The 17,453-nt window shown below is 45.3% G+C and overlaps 1 protein-coding gene across 3 annotated transcripts in view; it reads left to right on the top strand.

Moving 5' to 3' along the window:
• SDK1 (sidekick cell adhesion molecule 1) overlaps window positions 1–17,453 on the top strand; it is a 412,431-nt gene that overhangs the window by 374,633 nt on the left and 20,345 nt on the right. For all 3 annotated transcript variants that reach the window (XM_054842564.1, XM_054842566.1, XM_054842565.1), the window contains 5 exons: window positions 4,255–4,370; window positions 5,791–5,977; window positions 6,751–6,888; window positions 9,979–10,140; window positions 11,351–11,476. In XM_054842564.1, the coding sequence (XP_054698539.1) occupies window positions 4,255–4,370; window positions 5,791–5,977; window positions 6,751–6,888; window positions 9,979–10,140; window positions 11,351–11,476 (729 nt within the window). The remainder of the gene's footprint in view (window positions 1–4,254; window positions 4,371–5,790; window positions 5,978–6,750; window positions 6,889–9,978; window positions 10,141–11,350; window positions 11,477–17,453) is intronic.

Here is a 17,453-nt window from a genome sequence, read left to right as displayed (position 1 = left end):
CCGAGTTTGTGTGGGGAGAGCGGAGGACTCTGAAAAGAGGTCAGTGCCCAAGATTACACAAACATCTGACCGGGCAAGCTGATCCCGGCGTGGCGCAGGAGGATGGCTCGTCTGAGCCCTCTCCAAATCCTCACCAGCTCTGTTTTCCGTGACTGTGTTTGCCAGGAACCGGTGTGTAAACTTCGGAGGTGCTGCGTGTGCATGCTTTTAATTGTCAGCACATGTTGCATCGAATATTGCTGTGTCTTCTCCCTTGTTGTTACTCCCTAGGTAGGTAGGATTACAGCTGAGACATCAGAACATGCTGCAACCACCCCGCCATTATAAAAACGTGTAGACATACAGATTAGAGGGGGTTCAGGCCTGGAGCTGTCTCTTTCTTCTGTGTTTATGCAACACATTGTGCAATGAGATTCTGGCCTCTAGGTGCTAACACCAAAATGCAAATATATTGATTACTAGGGAATAAAAGCAGGCATGCTGACAAAAGCATGCTTTGATGAACTGGGGGGAAAATGCTTGCTAGATAGAAAAGGATCAGAGGTCTTTACAAAACAGAAATTTGCTTGGGAATGTGTGGAGCTGTGGGATCAAGCTGATGCACAGAAAATCTTCAGTCTCTTTCACTGCATTTTTCTCCTCATTTTTTGCCTGCAAATTTATTTAAATGGCATGAGTTTCAGAGAATCTTGTCCCAGACTTGTCTGTGTATTTCCTGACATAATACTGGCATTATAGAAACAATTAGAAAATCAGCAGAGGGGAAATCCTTTGCTACCCAGAAATTGGAGCAGATGTAAGAGCAGCAAGGAATGCTTCATAAAAACAGTCATTAAATTTACCCAATGAATCACAAGGATTTGTAGCCTACCTGTGCCACAGAACATCGTGGCAACTGTCACTAAGAAAAGGAATAGTGGTTTCATTATTGATGAAAAGCTCTCGGAGCCACACAGCCCAGAGAGCAAATATCCCAAGCAAGCAGTGAGAAAAACTGGGGTGAACCTTCTGCAATGCACAGAGCTCCGGCGCCGGCAGGCCACTGGGGATTGTGGGCACCTTCTCGTTAAAGGTTATAAGCATTTGCAAGCTCAAATTGACTGCGGTGCGAGCAGAGGCTGTGCACTACGACCGGCAAATGAGGATAGTGATATGTTTAAATGTGGATTTAGACACGTAACTTTATTCACAGGCTCGTTTTGACTCTCTTGCTGCGTTTCCAGATAGATTTGTTGTCTCTACACGATCCTGCCATCATCATCCTGGTCCATAGTTGTTGTTGTCATTTACTAATTACTAGACAACCTGCTCAGCCTTTCTTCTTACTTCTTAGCTGAGAGAGTTTCAAGGAGACGATCTCAAAGGTGAATTGAAATGAGATAAGAAAATAAATGTTTACGAATATCTGCATGAGATTCCAAGGCAGGATACGTGCGCAGAATGAGACTTCATGAACGCATACGTGTTGTTTTCAGGGAAAGTGAAATGCTTTCCACCTGCCAAGAGTTTGGACCCTCAGGGGTCCGTGTCACTCTTGCGATAGTTGATAATGTCACTAACACCTAAAGCAGCGTGAGGCGTGCGGCTTTAACCTTGCTTTTTATGTATTCGTGATTTCAACAGCCATGAAAAAATTCAGAGCTCAGTAATCTTGAACTGCATTCCTAGAAGGTAAAAGGCTTTTGAATTCACCTTTAAAATGCACTTGCTTTTATTGGCACAGGCTGTCCGTACATTCAGTGAATGGTGTGGGGTTTCAAACAGGTAGAGTCTTTAGGGATGTGTTTCCTTCTTTTTGAAGTATTTCATTTCACCCTTAATGTAACGTGCTGTCTGCAGAGAGCCACATCAAGCATCCGCAGCGCTTTTCTGCTGTCCCTTGCTGTCAACAAGAAATCTGTGCTTAGAAGAGGACGAGCACATCAGCCTTTGGAAGTTGAACAGAGGGACAGACTTACAGGGCACAAAACCAAACAATTTGCATTTCGTCGAGGCTCTGGGGTGGCAAAGAGAAATGTCTTTTTCCACATCATCTTTTTTTGGGTGGGGTTTTTTTTCCCTCCCATCAAATTTTCCACCGCCGTGCCAGGAAAAGCACAGCTCCAGCAGCGAGAGTGTCAGTGCAGAATGATCGCTGGCAGTTTTTAACCGTTGTGTTTCTTAGACACGCTCCAAAAAGGGCTTGAGGAAAAGCGGTGCTTTTCTGGCAGCAGGCTGCGCACACCGGTTCTTCTGATGGTCGCATCTTGGAAGCGGCGATTGTTGCAGGCTGGCACACGGGATCCAAAGAAAAATGCTATTGTAGACACTGCTTCGGACTGGGGTACTGCGAGCGCTTTGAAGCTGTCAGCTCAGGGCAGACAGTGGTGTCACTACCTAGAAAGAAAATACATTGCTAAAGTGATCCATTTTCTTCTGTGATTGTACATATTGCTGTTTCCCTGAGCGTGTCATCATCTGCAGATCTCCGAGATGTATTTTTCAGGTTTGTACTGTGTGATCGGTTTGGCCTCGCACTCTGATGTGTGCTGTGAAAGGCTCAAAACCTCGAGATTTTTGGTCCTTAACAAAACAGTGCTACGTCGCACTGAACGCAGCTGGCTGGCTGCTCCCTTCGCTCCTCCGCAAAGTGCAGAGGACAGGGCGGCGATTAGACGAGCGCACCCCTGTGAACAAGCCGTATTTTACTGATGGTCATTGTCACCTCGTGCATTCGCTACATCCAGCATAAAGGCAACAAAAAATATAATAAACAAAGAGTTTTAACTGAGCACTGGGATAAAGGCTATTTTCAATTTTGCCTTTCACGTTTTAATTGTACAGCAATAATTTTGCAATAGAGTTGCCAATGGCAAACATGCAAAAGACATTAACTTTATTTATGTTTTGGATTATTAATGTGGCTGTTAAAATTCCTCCAGTTAGTTTTGATTGAATTGTTTTTTTGTGCGATTCTGTCGTTTAATGGAGCGGTAAATAAGAATTTCTGATAATGAGCCCAAGCATCTGTCACAACAACCTGGCGCTGGTTATTAACATTTCCATTAACGGCAGGGTGGGCAGTGATAATATGGAAACCACACAGTTAGAACAAAATAAATAGTTGGTGTCAGGCTGAGTGGGTGTTAATTACTATTTTATTTTATAACTCGGGGGGGAGGGAGTATTGGTGGAAAAGTGTGACTTATGAAGGTCATTCTCTCTAAAGAAAGAAGTCTCCGGAGGAACAGATAACCGGGGCTATCTGCCTCGAGTAGTGAATGTTTTATGGCTTCTATTTATGGCCCGTAAAGGGGCAGAGAGAAGAGAGGCAGCTTTCTCAGGTGGTCCGGGTGAAGGCTACGGCACCGTGAACACAGAAAAAGGAGAAGCACACCCTTTGCCCTGCCTTTCTCTTCCTACTTCTGGAGTTTGAGCAGGACACGCTTCGGCACTTTTTCTGTAAGCAGAACGTCTGCGGGTCTGTTAAGACCTGCCGGAGGCAGAGACAGCAGGTCGGGAAAACAGACTGTCCTCGCCAGCCGCCGGGGAAGAAAATCCACCTGCACCAAGTTGGATCCCGACAAAGGGAAGGATGGTGTGACCCAGGTGCACTCAAAGATTAGTTTTCTAGCAGAGCACAATGCGAACAAGAAACGCCATCAGGAGCCAAAGAGGGCCAGCATGTATATGCAAAGGTATAATGAAAGCAGAGCGAACAAGTAGCAAACTAAAAGTCATTTTATCATACATAAAATATTAGTTGAATTGATTAGTGTCTGAGTGGTTCTGGAGGTAACTTTAGACAGTATTTTGGCCCTAATTCTTGGAGCCTTGCGAGCAGGCTGCTATGAAGACTTGCTGCTGAGTGGGAGGCTGGGCTGAGGGTGGCAAGGGGGATGCCTTGCTCCCAGTTACTTTCAAGAGTAGTCGGTGAGGAGCGCGGTGTCGCCGCCGAAGGCAAGCCCCAAATGTTACCGTAGAACGAAGACAAAATTCTCCTTTCTCTTCCAAAGCTGCTGGCAGGATGGAGAGGATTCAATATCTAAGCCAGTCTGTGTGGCACAGAACAGAGCCACCTCCGGGGGCTCGGCTGCTCCTCAGTCCACGTGTGCTGAGACTTCCCCGCGACACAGATACCTCCAGGGCTGACTGAGCTGACTTGTGGTGTAAACAGAGTCTGTCCTGGGTCCTTCTGCAAATGGAAAATTGCAACCTGGATATGAACTAGTTCTGCTTGTCACTATTAATTCTTCTGTCCTCCTTTCTCTCTAGCACCAGCGCTGGCCCCACAGAACATCCAAGTAAACTCCCTTTCTGCAAGCCAGCTGGAGCTCACCTGGGACCCCCCTCCTGCCGACAGCCAAAATGGGAATATTCAAGGCTACAAGGCAATCCTCCTGTTTCTGCTGGTTTCATTTATCTTGCCTGGCATTGCTTTTACTTGTGAGATAGCTCTACAAACTACAGTTGCCCTCACTGTATAAGGCAAATTAAAACAGCATTCAGACGGCAGTACAGAAATGGCACTAAGTCCCAAAATCAAAAGAGAGTGAGACTGAGGGGGAAGAAAAGGAAAAGTATGTTGCTATTTGTGGAGGAGGAGAGCGTGGGGAAACAGGGTATGCAGATAAGGAGGCAGCTCCCCTTATGCAGGCAACAAATCTGCTCCAAAAAGCAAGTCACACAAGGGCTAGGGGCAAGAAATGTATTCTAGAAAATTAACTGAGCTTTCTATCTATCAAATGTTGCAAGCCATTAGGAAAAACAGAACTTTCTCCAAGCTAGAAGCCTGAGCCAGGTCAGATTTCGGAACAATTATTTCATTTCCTTAACTATAACAAAATTAAATCATAGCATTAATTGCATTTGGTTCACAGGAGATGAGCACGTTGCAGAGGCATGATGTTTAGCTTCTCCAGCATGAGAATGGACCCTCAGAGAATGGAAACGGGCAAGTCTACAAACACTGGAGCTTGGCTTGGGTTCAGTGTCTGGCTCTGCCTCTCCATGAGTTTAGGTCCATAAGCAAAGAAAAGCCAAGCCAATGTGAATAATCTGGCATCCCTTCTTGGCAGTAACAAGCATCCTTATATATCAATTCATGTTCTTTTCCTTTTGTACATATATAGATGGCTCTAACAGCTTGGCTTGTAGAGCCAAGGTGGAGTCTTGCCTTGGCTCATTCTCTCAACTTTCTGGCTTGCTTTGGCCTGTTGTAATACTCTCGCTGCCAGGCCTGTCCAATAAGTAGGGCTGGCACCACTTTTCCTCTTGGAAACGACTTCTCCAAAGCCCAATTTTATGGCATCAGAGTAAAAATCATGTGAGGAAAGAATGGGGGAGAGTACCTCAAGGAACTTTAGGGGAAGTCTTTATTACCCTCGTCAGGAAGGCGTTTGCTTGGCTGTCCTGCGAACGCAAATGGTGAAACCTTTGTGTGTACATGGAGGTGAATTATGGAACGTCGTATCAGGATGCCAGTGCTGACAGGCAGCTAGCGTTTCAGGGAGAATTTGAAAACTGACCTCTCATCGCTGAACTCTGGCAGCTCATATCTGCTGTCGTTAGGCCATATTCTTCAGCTTGTGCTCTATTTTTGAGTGATGTACTCAGCTAGACTACTCAGCTGGACTCGGGGGAATTTGCCAAAGGAAGAGAAAAGATTGGGCACGTGGTGGAAAGCACTAGTATCCCATTTAACAGCGGAGTCTAGAGCAAGACTGCACCATCTTCCTGATCTTTTATAGCTGCAACACCCAGGTATTTTCTAGATGTAGGATACACCAAAACATCTCACTGTCTCAACAGATTTATTACTGGGAGAGCGACATCCAAAATGACACAGAGAAAGTGAAGGTCCTTTTCCTCCCGGAGACAACCGTCCGGCTCAAAAACCTGACCAGCCACACGCGGTACATGGTCTGCATCTCCGCCTTCAATGCAGCCGGGGACGGCCCCAGGAGCAGCCCCTCGCAGGGCAGGACGCACCAGGCTGGTACGGGATCGCTGTCTTGTCTCAGAGCACAGACCTGGTGATAACCGGCGTGTAACTGGGCAATGGCTGAGGGCAATGGGTGGAAGCAGGAGGGCACTGGTGGTTAGATTTAGCTTTTGGATGGGTCATTACATCGTAATGGTTCTGAACGGAAAAAAGGGACCAAATAAACAGATCATGTGGGAAAGAGAGCGATAGGGCGAAAATAAGAACGAACTGGCAGGAGAAATGATCCCTTCACAAGGTTTCTGGCCTCTGCTATCACACCTGAAAATCTGAAGGAACTTGGCTCCAGTGCTTGCAAACCCCCCAAACAGTCCCGTGAGAGAATTATTGTGGTTTTTATAATTACTCCTTTTTTTTTTTTTTTTTTTTTTTAAGCCACCAGTCAGACTGGGATGTGTCTGTGCTGGATGTGACCGTGGTGGGAGCACTGCAGCACAGGGGGGAGGCAATGCCCTCCCTGGGGGCTGTGAAGAGGAGGTGTGCGCTCGGGCTGTATGCTAACGTAGTGCCTTTCTGAGGGTCTTGTCCTCCTGCATCCTGTCTCCTTGCTTGCTTTTGAGGTTCAGCTTTGCAGCTCAGAGGCTGCTTTTCTTAGGACAGGCTGGGTGTCTGATTGATTACAGGACGTTTGGATACAATTGACAAATCTCATTCTCAGCTTGTTTCGTTTAGATTTAGACTGGGCAAATAATCCAACGTTTTATAATATATATGTATATCCAATTGACTACTCCTACTCCAATTTAATCTATTTGTAATCCTTTCAGCACCCAGTGCTCCCAGCTTCTTGGCGTTCTCCGAAATCACTTGCACTACACTCAACGTGTCTTGGGGCGAGCCGACAGCAGCAAATGGAGTCCTGCAGGGTTATCGAGTGGTCTATGAGCCTTTGGCTCCCGTCCAGGGTAAGACAGACCTCCAATCATACATATTCATGGAGAAATGACAGAAAAGCACTGTAGCATCTTTTATCTCTGCCCAATTTCCTACTTGCTCTCTGCCATTTTCCAAGGGAAGCCAGGTGGCAGAGGGTAAGTAAAACAATTCCGCTTTTGCCAAAACTGTTCAGCAAACTATAACATTGTGGAATATAGCTTTTGTCTGTCCTCTCTCATTTTCTTGCACAAACAATATTCTGTGTGATTTGAAAAGTCATTTTACTGCCATCGTTACCTGGTACAGGCGAAGAGAAAACTCAGCCTGAGAGAGCCCGATTGTCTCCCTGCGTTGCGCTTTGAAATTGCTGAGTAGGCTCCATCCCAGAATAGTCGTCAGACACATTTGTGTTGCTTATCACATCATGTGTCACTTCTGTTATCGCAAAGATCGCCCGGGCATCAAATGTGCTAGTCATCACTGGTACCACTGCTGCTTTTGACAGGGGAGAATAACTGTGATAGAGATTTAGTCGCGTCTGTTTACTCGGAGTTTTCAAGCAGCGTTTTTAACCCAGCGCTAGATTTAAGCTCGACCATAACAATGCGGTGGCCACAAATGTTTCATTAATTTGCCAGAACAGCAACAGAGAAGGATTTGGCAATTTCTCTGAAAACAAATGTAGATTCATTCCAAAGGTGAACTAGAGAAGATTAGAAAGTTTGAGGATGGTCTTATTAATATTTTTATGTTCCTGGTAGATCGCCAATAGTTCAATAGGATGTCCAGCTTTGGCAGCGTGACATCAGGGAGAGTAATTTCAGCCATTGCCAATCCATTTTAAACTCTTTTCCAAAGAAGTAAGGATATCAATCACTCGCATTTGCTTTTTCTGTAAGGAATAAAGATCTGTATTGTCTGAATATCCACATCTCATGCACTGAGAAAGTTATATTCAGGAATGAAAACATGAGAATAAAAGCACTGTCAGCCTTTACGGCTGGCAGGTCTGAGCACAAAGAGCTAATGCAGAAAGCATTTCTAATTCTGACCAAGAAATGTACACAGGGTATGCAGCAGGTTCGGGCTCTTTGGGCATTTCCTGCCTTTTATTCATTCCTACACAAGGTTTAAGAATACATTTTTTCCCCTGAAAATATGGAAGTGTCAGATCACGTTTTCTCTGCATGCATTTGACTTAACATCCTCAGAATCTTTGTTTTCGTTTCTTCTCTTCCCCACCTCTGCCCCTGCTATCTCTAACTCCAGTTTGTCTCTCCTTCCCCTGCAGAAGATTGCTGATGTGAGCAGGGAGGTTATGGAGGGCTTTTTCTCAGATTCTAAATTTTTGCCTGAATTTATTTTCCCATTTCTTCCCATTTGCTCTTGTGCCAACATTTTTCTTTCAACAAACATATTTATTCCCCCACCATGGTAAGTAATCCCTCCCTCGATGTCATCATTTTCCTCTGATAGAAAAGCTATGCTCCTTTATTTAGAGAGCAAGGTAAAGCCAAACTCACCTGAAGATGGAGCACGTAACGGTGCTGAATGCAGGCAGCGAGGCTCACGGGGCCGGCAGCTGCCAGACCCCACGATCCCAGAGGGTCCTTCCAGCCCCAGGTCCCACGTTCCTCCCTGCCAGCACTACAGCACGACAACTTGGGTGGACCAGACCCCCTGCAGCTTTTGACTTTACACCCATTCGTGATTTTTGGCTGAGCATCCTCGCCGTTGTGACACCTCCTGCCTTCCCACCCACGAGCCACCGCTTAAAACCTGCGCATTTTGCAAAACTTTCTAACGACGATCTGTTCTTTAGCACAGTCTTCTCCCTGTTTGACCTTTTATTGTTTAAGCTTTACAGTGTTATGTTTTACACAATCATAGACAACAAAATTGCCCTGGAGCCTTTTTTAACAGTTCCTTTTTTTTTTTTTTGGAACATAGCTTCAAAATGACAAATGCTTCCTGATTTGTCTCGGAGAAATGAAATAGTACACCTAGGGAAGGAGGGAGCACTTTTACTGCTTCCTCGTTAACCACGGAAAGATTCCCTGTGTTATAAATTGTATCTGGGAGAAAACTTTGAACAGAAATCGTATGGACATTATTCTTTATTTAACAGATAAAAACTGAGAGCATCATCTTGATTTGCATAAAATAAGCATCTGGATTGAAAAACACCTTCCTTCTGCATTTTTCTGGAAAGATAAACTAGCAAGCAGCCTTCTCTAGTGGGAAAAATCTTCTCCCACTTCCTATCATCTTGGTTTGAAATGTGTTATGTACATCTACAGAACCAGAAGGACTCTGTAAATTTGAACTTTCTGTTCTGTAAAACATTTTATAAATAAAATTCTTTCCATTGACTTCTAGAAAATTCCAGTGAAAACTGGATTTTTTTGTTTTCAGTGCACTCATTGCCGCTCTGCCCTTTATGCAGCATTGAGAACCCAAACGTGAAACTAGCTATGAACTTTGATGAAAGAAACAGCACTGATTTTAATTCATCCGTGTAAGAAAAATTATTAGAGTGAGAAGAGTGACACCCAAGTCATGACTTCAGCCTTGCCCAAGCTAATAGTGCTTTGATTGCATCCCCTACTGCAGTGGCATTCTTACCCAGAAGTTACCTGTGAGATATACGTCCTTCATTCCGCGTTCACTTGGTAATGGTGGAAATGACAGGAGGGGATGAAAGGAAAGAACCTGGCCCTTGTTTCCTGCTCCAGGCAATGTCGCAGGTTACTTGGCAAAGAAGCAGTGGAGAAATGCTTGCTTAGGAATCAGTCTACAACATGCAGTCCTCTTCATTTACCTCCTCCTCTCTTCCCAGAGTAATTAGGGAAGTTGCGTGTAGTCTCTTGGTAATTTCCCAGTTGTGTTGTAAGGTTTTTTTCTTGTCAGTACCCACTTATCAAGCTTAAACTCTAATTATACTTATCAGTGCTGAAAATTGGCTATTATCACTACTTAAACTCCTGCTAATTGTAAGAAATACTTTCTTAGCAAACTGTTAGATAATTTTACTTACCATCTAGACATAATAAGCTCCACTTGATTTCTTTTTTTGCATTGCAACCTTCTCATTTTTTTAATCCGCATGGCTGTTCCAGGGGTGAGTAAGGTGGTGACTGTGGACATTGAAGGGAACTGGCAACGCTGGTTGAAGGTCCGAGATCTCACCAAGGGCATGACCTATTTATTCAGAGTGCAAGCCCGAACCATCGCCTATGGACCTGAACTGCAAGCCAACGTCACAGCTGGGCCAGCAGAAGGTAAGTGGAACCATAAAACCATGTCGCAAGCCAGATCAGTTATACGAACGTGGTCCAACAGCGGGGAATAGTTCACTCAGGGCTTCACATGAATTTCCAAGCCAAGGAGAACTTGAGACACAGGAGCTCAGGACATGATTCAGTGGGTTTCACAACTGCCTGTGAAAAACGTGTTTCCTTTTTTCCTGAAATCTAGAAGTCTGATGTGAACAAGCAAACCAATGTTGAATAAATTGTAACACAAATGGCCTGGCCAGGGATTTCAAAGCTGCAACCTGACAGCACGGTGCATAGTTCTGACTATAGCTCTGCCATGGAGTCAGAACTGGAATAACTCTGCTGAAACCAGCAGAGGGTCCTGGATGTAAAACCAGAAAGAACTTACAATTACTCTCTCCTGACACCTTTGGCTTATGCACTGGGAGAGGTCTATGAATTTCCTGATATGTCAAGAGGAGCAACAGGCTGAAGGTCAGCGTTCCCCACTTGGTTCAATGTCTGTACCAAAAGAGTTTGGTTTCTTATTTGATCAGTGATTTTGATGAACAGATAATCTAACAAAGCAATTGCCTTCCAATGATACCAGCCTGTCCAGTAAATCACAAAACATCAGTGCAATGGTTCTGAATTTTGCTTCTTTTCCAGCTCAGGGAAACATTTGTTCCCTCAAGCAGAGCCACGTGTGGCAGTTCCACCCTTCTGGGTGCCGGCAGACTTTCATTTTATCACGCTGCCCTCCGTAGCCATTACCTGGGGCAGCAGCGCTGTGGATCCGCAGTCCCACTCTCATGCCCCACCGCAGACAGTATAAAGCAGGAATCCTAACGTGGCCGTGGCATCCTCCCAAGCGAACGGGCAGGCAGCTGTCCCCACGAACCTCCCCCTGAAACTCGGCGGCTGATTTCACTTCTGAAGACAGAAATAGCAGTGGCAATGTGCAAGCGCTGCAGATATGCTAATGGTTAAAACGAGAGGGTTTTTTCTTTTTCCTTCTTAACACAGGTACCTGTAAAACCCAGCCACTGATATGTAACTGCCTCTATTAGAACTATGAAATATTTAAGTCAATAGCCCATTGAGCTGGTTTATGTTGTATATATGCTGACCAATATTTCTAGATATTTTTTTTCCCTTATATCAGTAGAAGAAATGAATGCTGCAGTCTGTCTGTGATACCACCACCATTTGCTATTCTCGTTTCATCCTTCAGGGTCGCCCGGTTCTCCTCAGGAAATTCTGGTGACAAAATCTGCTTCTGGGCTGACACTACAATGGACTGAGGGAGATTCAGGAGAAAAACCCACAACTGGCTACATTATAGAGGCACGACCCTCAGGTAAGCCATGGGAAACACAGAGAGCTTCATGTCATGAGTTCCCTTCCTTCCGTCCACGCTGAAAGCCATCCCACAGGGGAGAGGTTGTCTGTTGTTCCAGTAAGGTAATGGGACTTTGCGAGAGAACGCTATCGCCAGCCAGTATTAAACCGTTGCTTGTTTATTATGTGGTTTAGCAGATTTTCTCCTGTTTAGGAACAGTTACAGAAAATTACCCTAAGTACTCGGGCTTTCACTGTGCTACATCACTGGTAAATCATTCAACTGATGAGCTAATAGAGTTAATAATTAAAACTCACTTAAATGCTTACAGCATCTTTCATGCACAAGGACTAATAAGTACTTGCAAACTGTATTTTGAGGACCACAGATAGGAATCTGTCCTCTTCTGCAGCAGAACACAGCAGCTAATTACTGTTTTATGGTTAATAACAGGGCCAGGACTTTAGTACCGCGTACACATCGCTTTTTCCATTTGTACTGCAGGGAGAGGAATCCCCTCATCACCACAGTTTTTCTTGGTGCTTTCCCGGAGTTCCTTTGCTTCTGGGATTTGCATCTTACTGAAGCTGCTCTCTGTTTTTTCCAGACTATTTCCCCAGCTGGACAAGGTCATTTTAAAAACAGGCATATGCTCCAGCCTGTTTGCAGCCTCTCCCGCCTTGGTAGCCCTTGCAAATTCAGTAAGCGCGCACTTTGTGGTAACCAAGTCATTAAGAAAAACCAGTGAAGGCTGCCAGACCCCTGTGTAATCTCACTTGATAATTTCCCTCCACTCTGACAGTGAATGTTGATAACCATTTACTGGGTACAGTTTTCCAGCTGGTGATGCATCTACCAGATACCTGTTTCACGTAGGCCGTGTTTGAATGTCACGATGTCAAAAGCTTTGCTGAAGTCAGGATAGATGATGTCTGCTCTTTCTCCACTATTGACAAGGTCTGCTACCCTGTCACAGAAGGAAATTAGACATGATTTATACTTGACATATCCATGTTGGCTGCTTGTTCTTTCTTTTTTTACTTCTAGGTGCTTGCACATTGCTTGATTATATATTGATTAAATGAATGCTTATCTGTTTGATTATATAAAGGATCCTGTTTCTTGTATGTGTCTTGAATGTAAGGTTGCATTTAAAACCCATTATTTTAATTACATTTAACCAGACCAGTAATAAAATTATTGCCTGCATTTCTGTGGTCATCACCGAAGATGCAGATTTCCATACCTGCATCTGATAGAATTTGCTCTGTAGTGAGGTACTGCCCTGAAACTTCTTCATTATTTCTGTCATTTAACTTGACAATTGTTTTCAAAACAAAGTCAAGGAAAATGTGTGCCTTCTCAAAGCACTGGAGTTTCCCAGAGTGATCAAGATTTTTTTTTAATTAGAGGCATGACACTGCTGTGCTTCCATTTCACTTACATCAGCTCATTGATTTTCGCCCTTATTTCTTCATAGGTAGAAAACACTCTGTCTTATTTGAACAGCATTGTTTAGATAGCACGTTCATTGAAGTTCACCAGCTTACATTTCCCCAAACAGGGGGTTTTGAGTAAGAGTATTTGAGAGGGAAATCTGCAGCCCGTGTACAGGATCGTCTGCAAGCTGGAAATTCAACTTGTGGGAGTGGTGACATTGCAAACTCATCTGACGTTCCTGGGCTTGTCTCACCATTGGATGTGAATGAACATTTTACAGTTCATGGCTAGGGATGTAGGATTTGTGGCCCACTCATTTTGAGTAGGAAGAAAATAGTCCCTCCAAGGCAGGTCTGAGCTGCATTAACCCTGGGTCACTTCTGCTGGCCTCACTCCACTGCTCCTGGAAACACACAGAAGAGGTCTTATTCTCCTGCTCTTGCAACCTGACTGTTGAGGCATTTAATTCCTCTTCAGATTATTTTAATCCTATTCATGCTGCTGTAGCAAATGAACTAGGCATTTGTATGCTGGATTCTCAACCTTCGTTCTGGTTGCAGCTGTAGGAAGCGTGAAATGTGATCCAGGAGAGGAGACAGACTAATTGGAACGTTTGCTTTTTCCACCCAAGCGTCAGCTTCCTTTCTGTGCCGCTTTTCTTCCTCATCTCTGCACGGAGGAGTCTGAAATCTGAATTACGAGCTTAACAAAAGCAGGGAACTAATTCCTCCTGTCAGGGCTGGTCATTCAGAGCAGCTTCTGGTTTAATATCATTCTAAGAATTTGCTTCTGCATGTTGATTTATATGGGCAGCAGAGCATGGATTGGAGCAACCTTTGTTTTTAAGGAGTTGTTGTCCAAGAGAAGAGCAGTTGACTTGTGCCCTTCACATAAAATCAAGGAAGGAAAAGATATTCATCCTTCTGAGATCAAAAAAGGGGCATTGAACAGACAGATGAAAAGCTTTAGCTTGTTGCCAATATTTAAATGCAATACCACTACCTTAGTGTTTCACATCTCAAGTGTCATCTATTATAGGCCTCATTACCTCGAACGTTAAATGCTGTATCATCTCATTTTCCCTGCTGTAGCTCCCTGCCAAGACTCTTCCATCAGAATGGGAGGGTGGCTTTCTGTCAGAAACAGCAAACCCTACCCCTTTTGTCACTTCCCTTTGAATTTTTCAGTGCCTGCTGTGTCTCCCAGGGCTCCGGCTGCCCTGCTGGGTTTAGCAATGGTGGCAGCGGGCAGCTGAGATTGTTCATTTGATCCCCCCGTTTCTCTCCCGGATTTATGGAAGGTGACCAGGCTGACTGCCACCTCTGCATTTTGAATGTACTCAGACACGGGGATGGAGCAGGCGAACCAATATTTTTTCCAGAGTGATCTGTGCTAGAGAAAGACATTACAGAAACAGAAGAGTTTTTCTTTTCCTTCAACTTCTCCGTTCCCGGAGAAATGGATCCCAGTTTAGCTCCTTGTGCATTACAAGAAATGCAATTAAGCGGCCTCTGTCAGTGCCATCATAAGCACTTCCTAGACATCAACTAGGCTGGCTAAAGAATGGGTATCAAATTGTGTCCTCAGTTTTCACGTGCAGAGGAAAAGACAGAAATGGCACAATGGTGTGAAGGTTCCCAGTGCTGCCGGAAGGAGTGGAGAAGCCGGTTTTGCCCCTCTTTTCCCAACCCTGTGCCACATCCAAGGCTCCTGTCTCTGCACAGCCCTTTGACGCAGGCACGTGGCCTGTGAAGTACCGAGCAGCCTCACACAGACTCGCCTTCCCGGTTATCCCTTATCTACAAAGGAGGTGTTTGTGCCTTAGGGATCTGCGCTGCCAGGAGAACACGTGGGTACATAACTGCCGACGTGGGACCTTCACGCGTGCGTTGGCCTGCTGCAGTCGTCTTCAGCTGCAGGGCAGCGGGGTGGGCGTTGGGTCAATCTGCTTCATGGCTTGTGTTGCCTCCAGAACAGCCTCTGACCCAGGACAAGCCGACAGAGATCTCCTCTTCTGCTTCCTCTCCCCATCATGCATTTTGGACTCTGTTTGCTTTTTCCAAGCAGGGATGACTTAAGCCCAGTGGGAGCGAATTGCAGCTTGACGTGTTTCCAATAATAATATTTCTAGCACTCTGGCTGGCATGAACAGGCCAGTTAAACCTCAGATCAGCCACAAGTCGTGAGCTTAGGACACAGACAAGTAAGGGAAGTGTTTTCTTTTGCTCCCCCAGATGATCAGTTCCACGAAGGCAGCAGTTGTTTTGGGGAAGAACCCATCTACTTGGAGTGGGGATTGTCCTTCCCATAAATGCTGGTTTTTGCGTCCCGCGCCCCGAGGGCAGATCTCACTTTAGTTTCCTTTCTGGTGTCTTGAGTAATGTTTTTATGTTTTCTTCCTTTTCTATTTATTTTTAAACAAATGAGGGAATGCAGTGTCAAACATGGACACAAACCAGCAGAAGTCAGTAAATTCAAAGTGAAGGGTGCAGCTGCATTGCCGGCATCTGCCATGGGGCCTTTGGTTCACTTCTGCTCACGAACGACATGCCAAGGCTGACAGTTTGTCAGCCTTCACTTCCCATTCCTGTCCTTTCGCTAGTTTGCATGATAATCCAGCCCTTCGCCTCAGACAAACACATCCACCGTTTAATTTTGTCCTCTGTAGGAGGAACACTACCCGTGTTCAGCCAGTCCTCAACTCTCAGCTGCTTCTCCCCTCATAAACCTCCTAATGTGTAATTAGGAGAAAGTTTTACAGCGCAGCTCTCCACTTACTCCAAGAGAGGAAGGCTGGTGTTTAAGACCCGAATAACTGACAGCTTTCCATCTCCCGAGCCGCAGCACGGCGGTTGTTTGTTAGCGGCCTGAGTTAGCAGAGCCGGGAGCCTTCGTCACTGACAGCTTTATTCAGCGTGGAGACCCCGATTAATTGCCTGAGAAGCCAGGCTGGCCTGTGGGCGCTGTGTATGGCTGCAAGCTGCGGTGCCGCTCCTCACCGACACGGGATGGCCGGCACTGGGCCAGGAAGGTGGCCAGGACAGGCTGGATGTGGTGGTAGGTTGGAGGTGGTTTTGCCGTCCCCTGTCTTTCAGATGTTCTCCCCATGCACGTCCCCCACTCCCAAATCGGATGGAGGAGTCGAGGCTGGGGGATAAAGATCAAATCTCACATCAGCAGGAAATAATGCGGGGGCAGGGTCTGGTGAAGCATTTAGAGGAACAGGAAGCAAAGAAAAATTAGGTTTTTTGAGGACTCCTCCCTTTTCTATCAGACATTTAGGCCTTTTTTAAGAAGCTGACTGCCCAGTGAAAGGCAATGTGAAACGGAGCAAGGGACAGGTGCTATCGAAGGAAACGCATTTGCAGGAGTACACCTGCATCCCTGCTGCCAGCCGTGCTGCCTCGGACATTAACCAGGAGCGGGCTGGGGCTGGCTGAGCCTCGCGTCTCTTTGTGGGAGTCCGGTGTTGCAAACTTTGCTTTTCTCGGCGGTTTCTATGAGTTAATACTCATTGGATGTCCCAGCCACAGCATGTGCATCTTTCCTCCCTAAACTGAGTGGAAAATACTGTGTACAGTGTACTAATGATTTTCTACTGAACTTAAAGGCCAATGTTTGCTATCACAGGTGATCTCCTAATGAATTCTCTTTCAGTTGAACTTCTAACATTTAAAGCAAACCTAGTTTTGAGGGATGGGGGAAGACATGCAGTGAATGTATTCACAAGTGTGTGTTCAATATTTAATCTCAAAGTTCACCACTGAAATAAAATGCTTTTTTAGTTTGGATATATCTGATTGTGATCTCTGGCTACAAAAGGCCTGAATATTCCAGATAGAGAGAAGATAAATTAATTGAGACTCTGGAATTAAAAACCTTGATGGTCAGGGCTTGGGAAGCCCCAGACTATCCTGTGCATAGCATTGGCTTGGGGTCAGCGGTGGGGAGACGTAAGGATGTCCCAGGCTGCCACCCTGCAAATTTCTGACCACTGTAGCTGCATCAGCACCTCTCTGGGATCCCGAGGATCTGGGTCCCATCTTGGCCAAGCCCTGTTTCCTACCCCAGAAAACAGTTTGGGCAAAGATTCTTTCAATGAATCAAAGGGGGACGGGCCAGAGAAGATATGGCCACCAGCCGGAGCATCTCTGAGTCCCTGTAGACAGGAATCCCTCTGAAGAAACGTCCACCAGCAGCCTTTGCTGCCCCACACCGCCACCACCATAGCCAAGGGGACAGAGAGGTGGAAATGCAATGGAAATGCAACGTTGACTTCTCAAGGGTAGTCTTCCCAACATATTGCAAGCTTTACAGAGTGGTTAAATTTACACTTCTTGGTCTGTTGGATATTCTGTACTGTGCACCCTGACAGGTTTGAGAAAATGAGTGAGAAAGCACGTGTGGAACAGTCGTCTTTGTTGCAATGAGTGTTGAACATTCATTTTTATTGTTGCCTTTTCTTCCCCCATTTAAGTGGCTTTCAATGCAAACAAATTGCTTTTCAGACAATTCACAATGGGCTCAAATTCTCTTATTGCTGTTTACAAATGTG

This window comes from Grus americana, chromosome 15 (assembly GCF_028858705.1).
Source record: "Grus americana isolate bGruAme1 chromosome 15, bGruAme1.mat, whole genome shotgun sequence".
NCBI classification, from domain to species: Eukaryota; Metazoa; Chordata; class Aves; order Gruiformes; family Gruidae; genus Grus; species Grus americana.
Note: the sequence above shows the minus strand (reverse complement) of the source record. Positions and strands in the feature narration are given on the sequence as shown.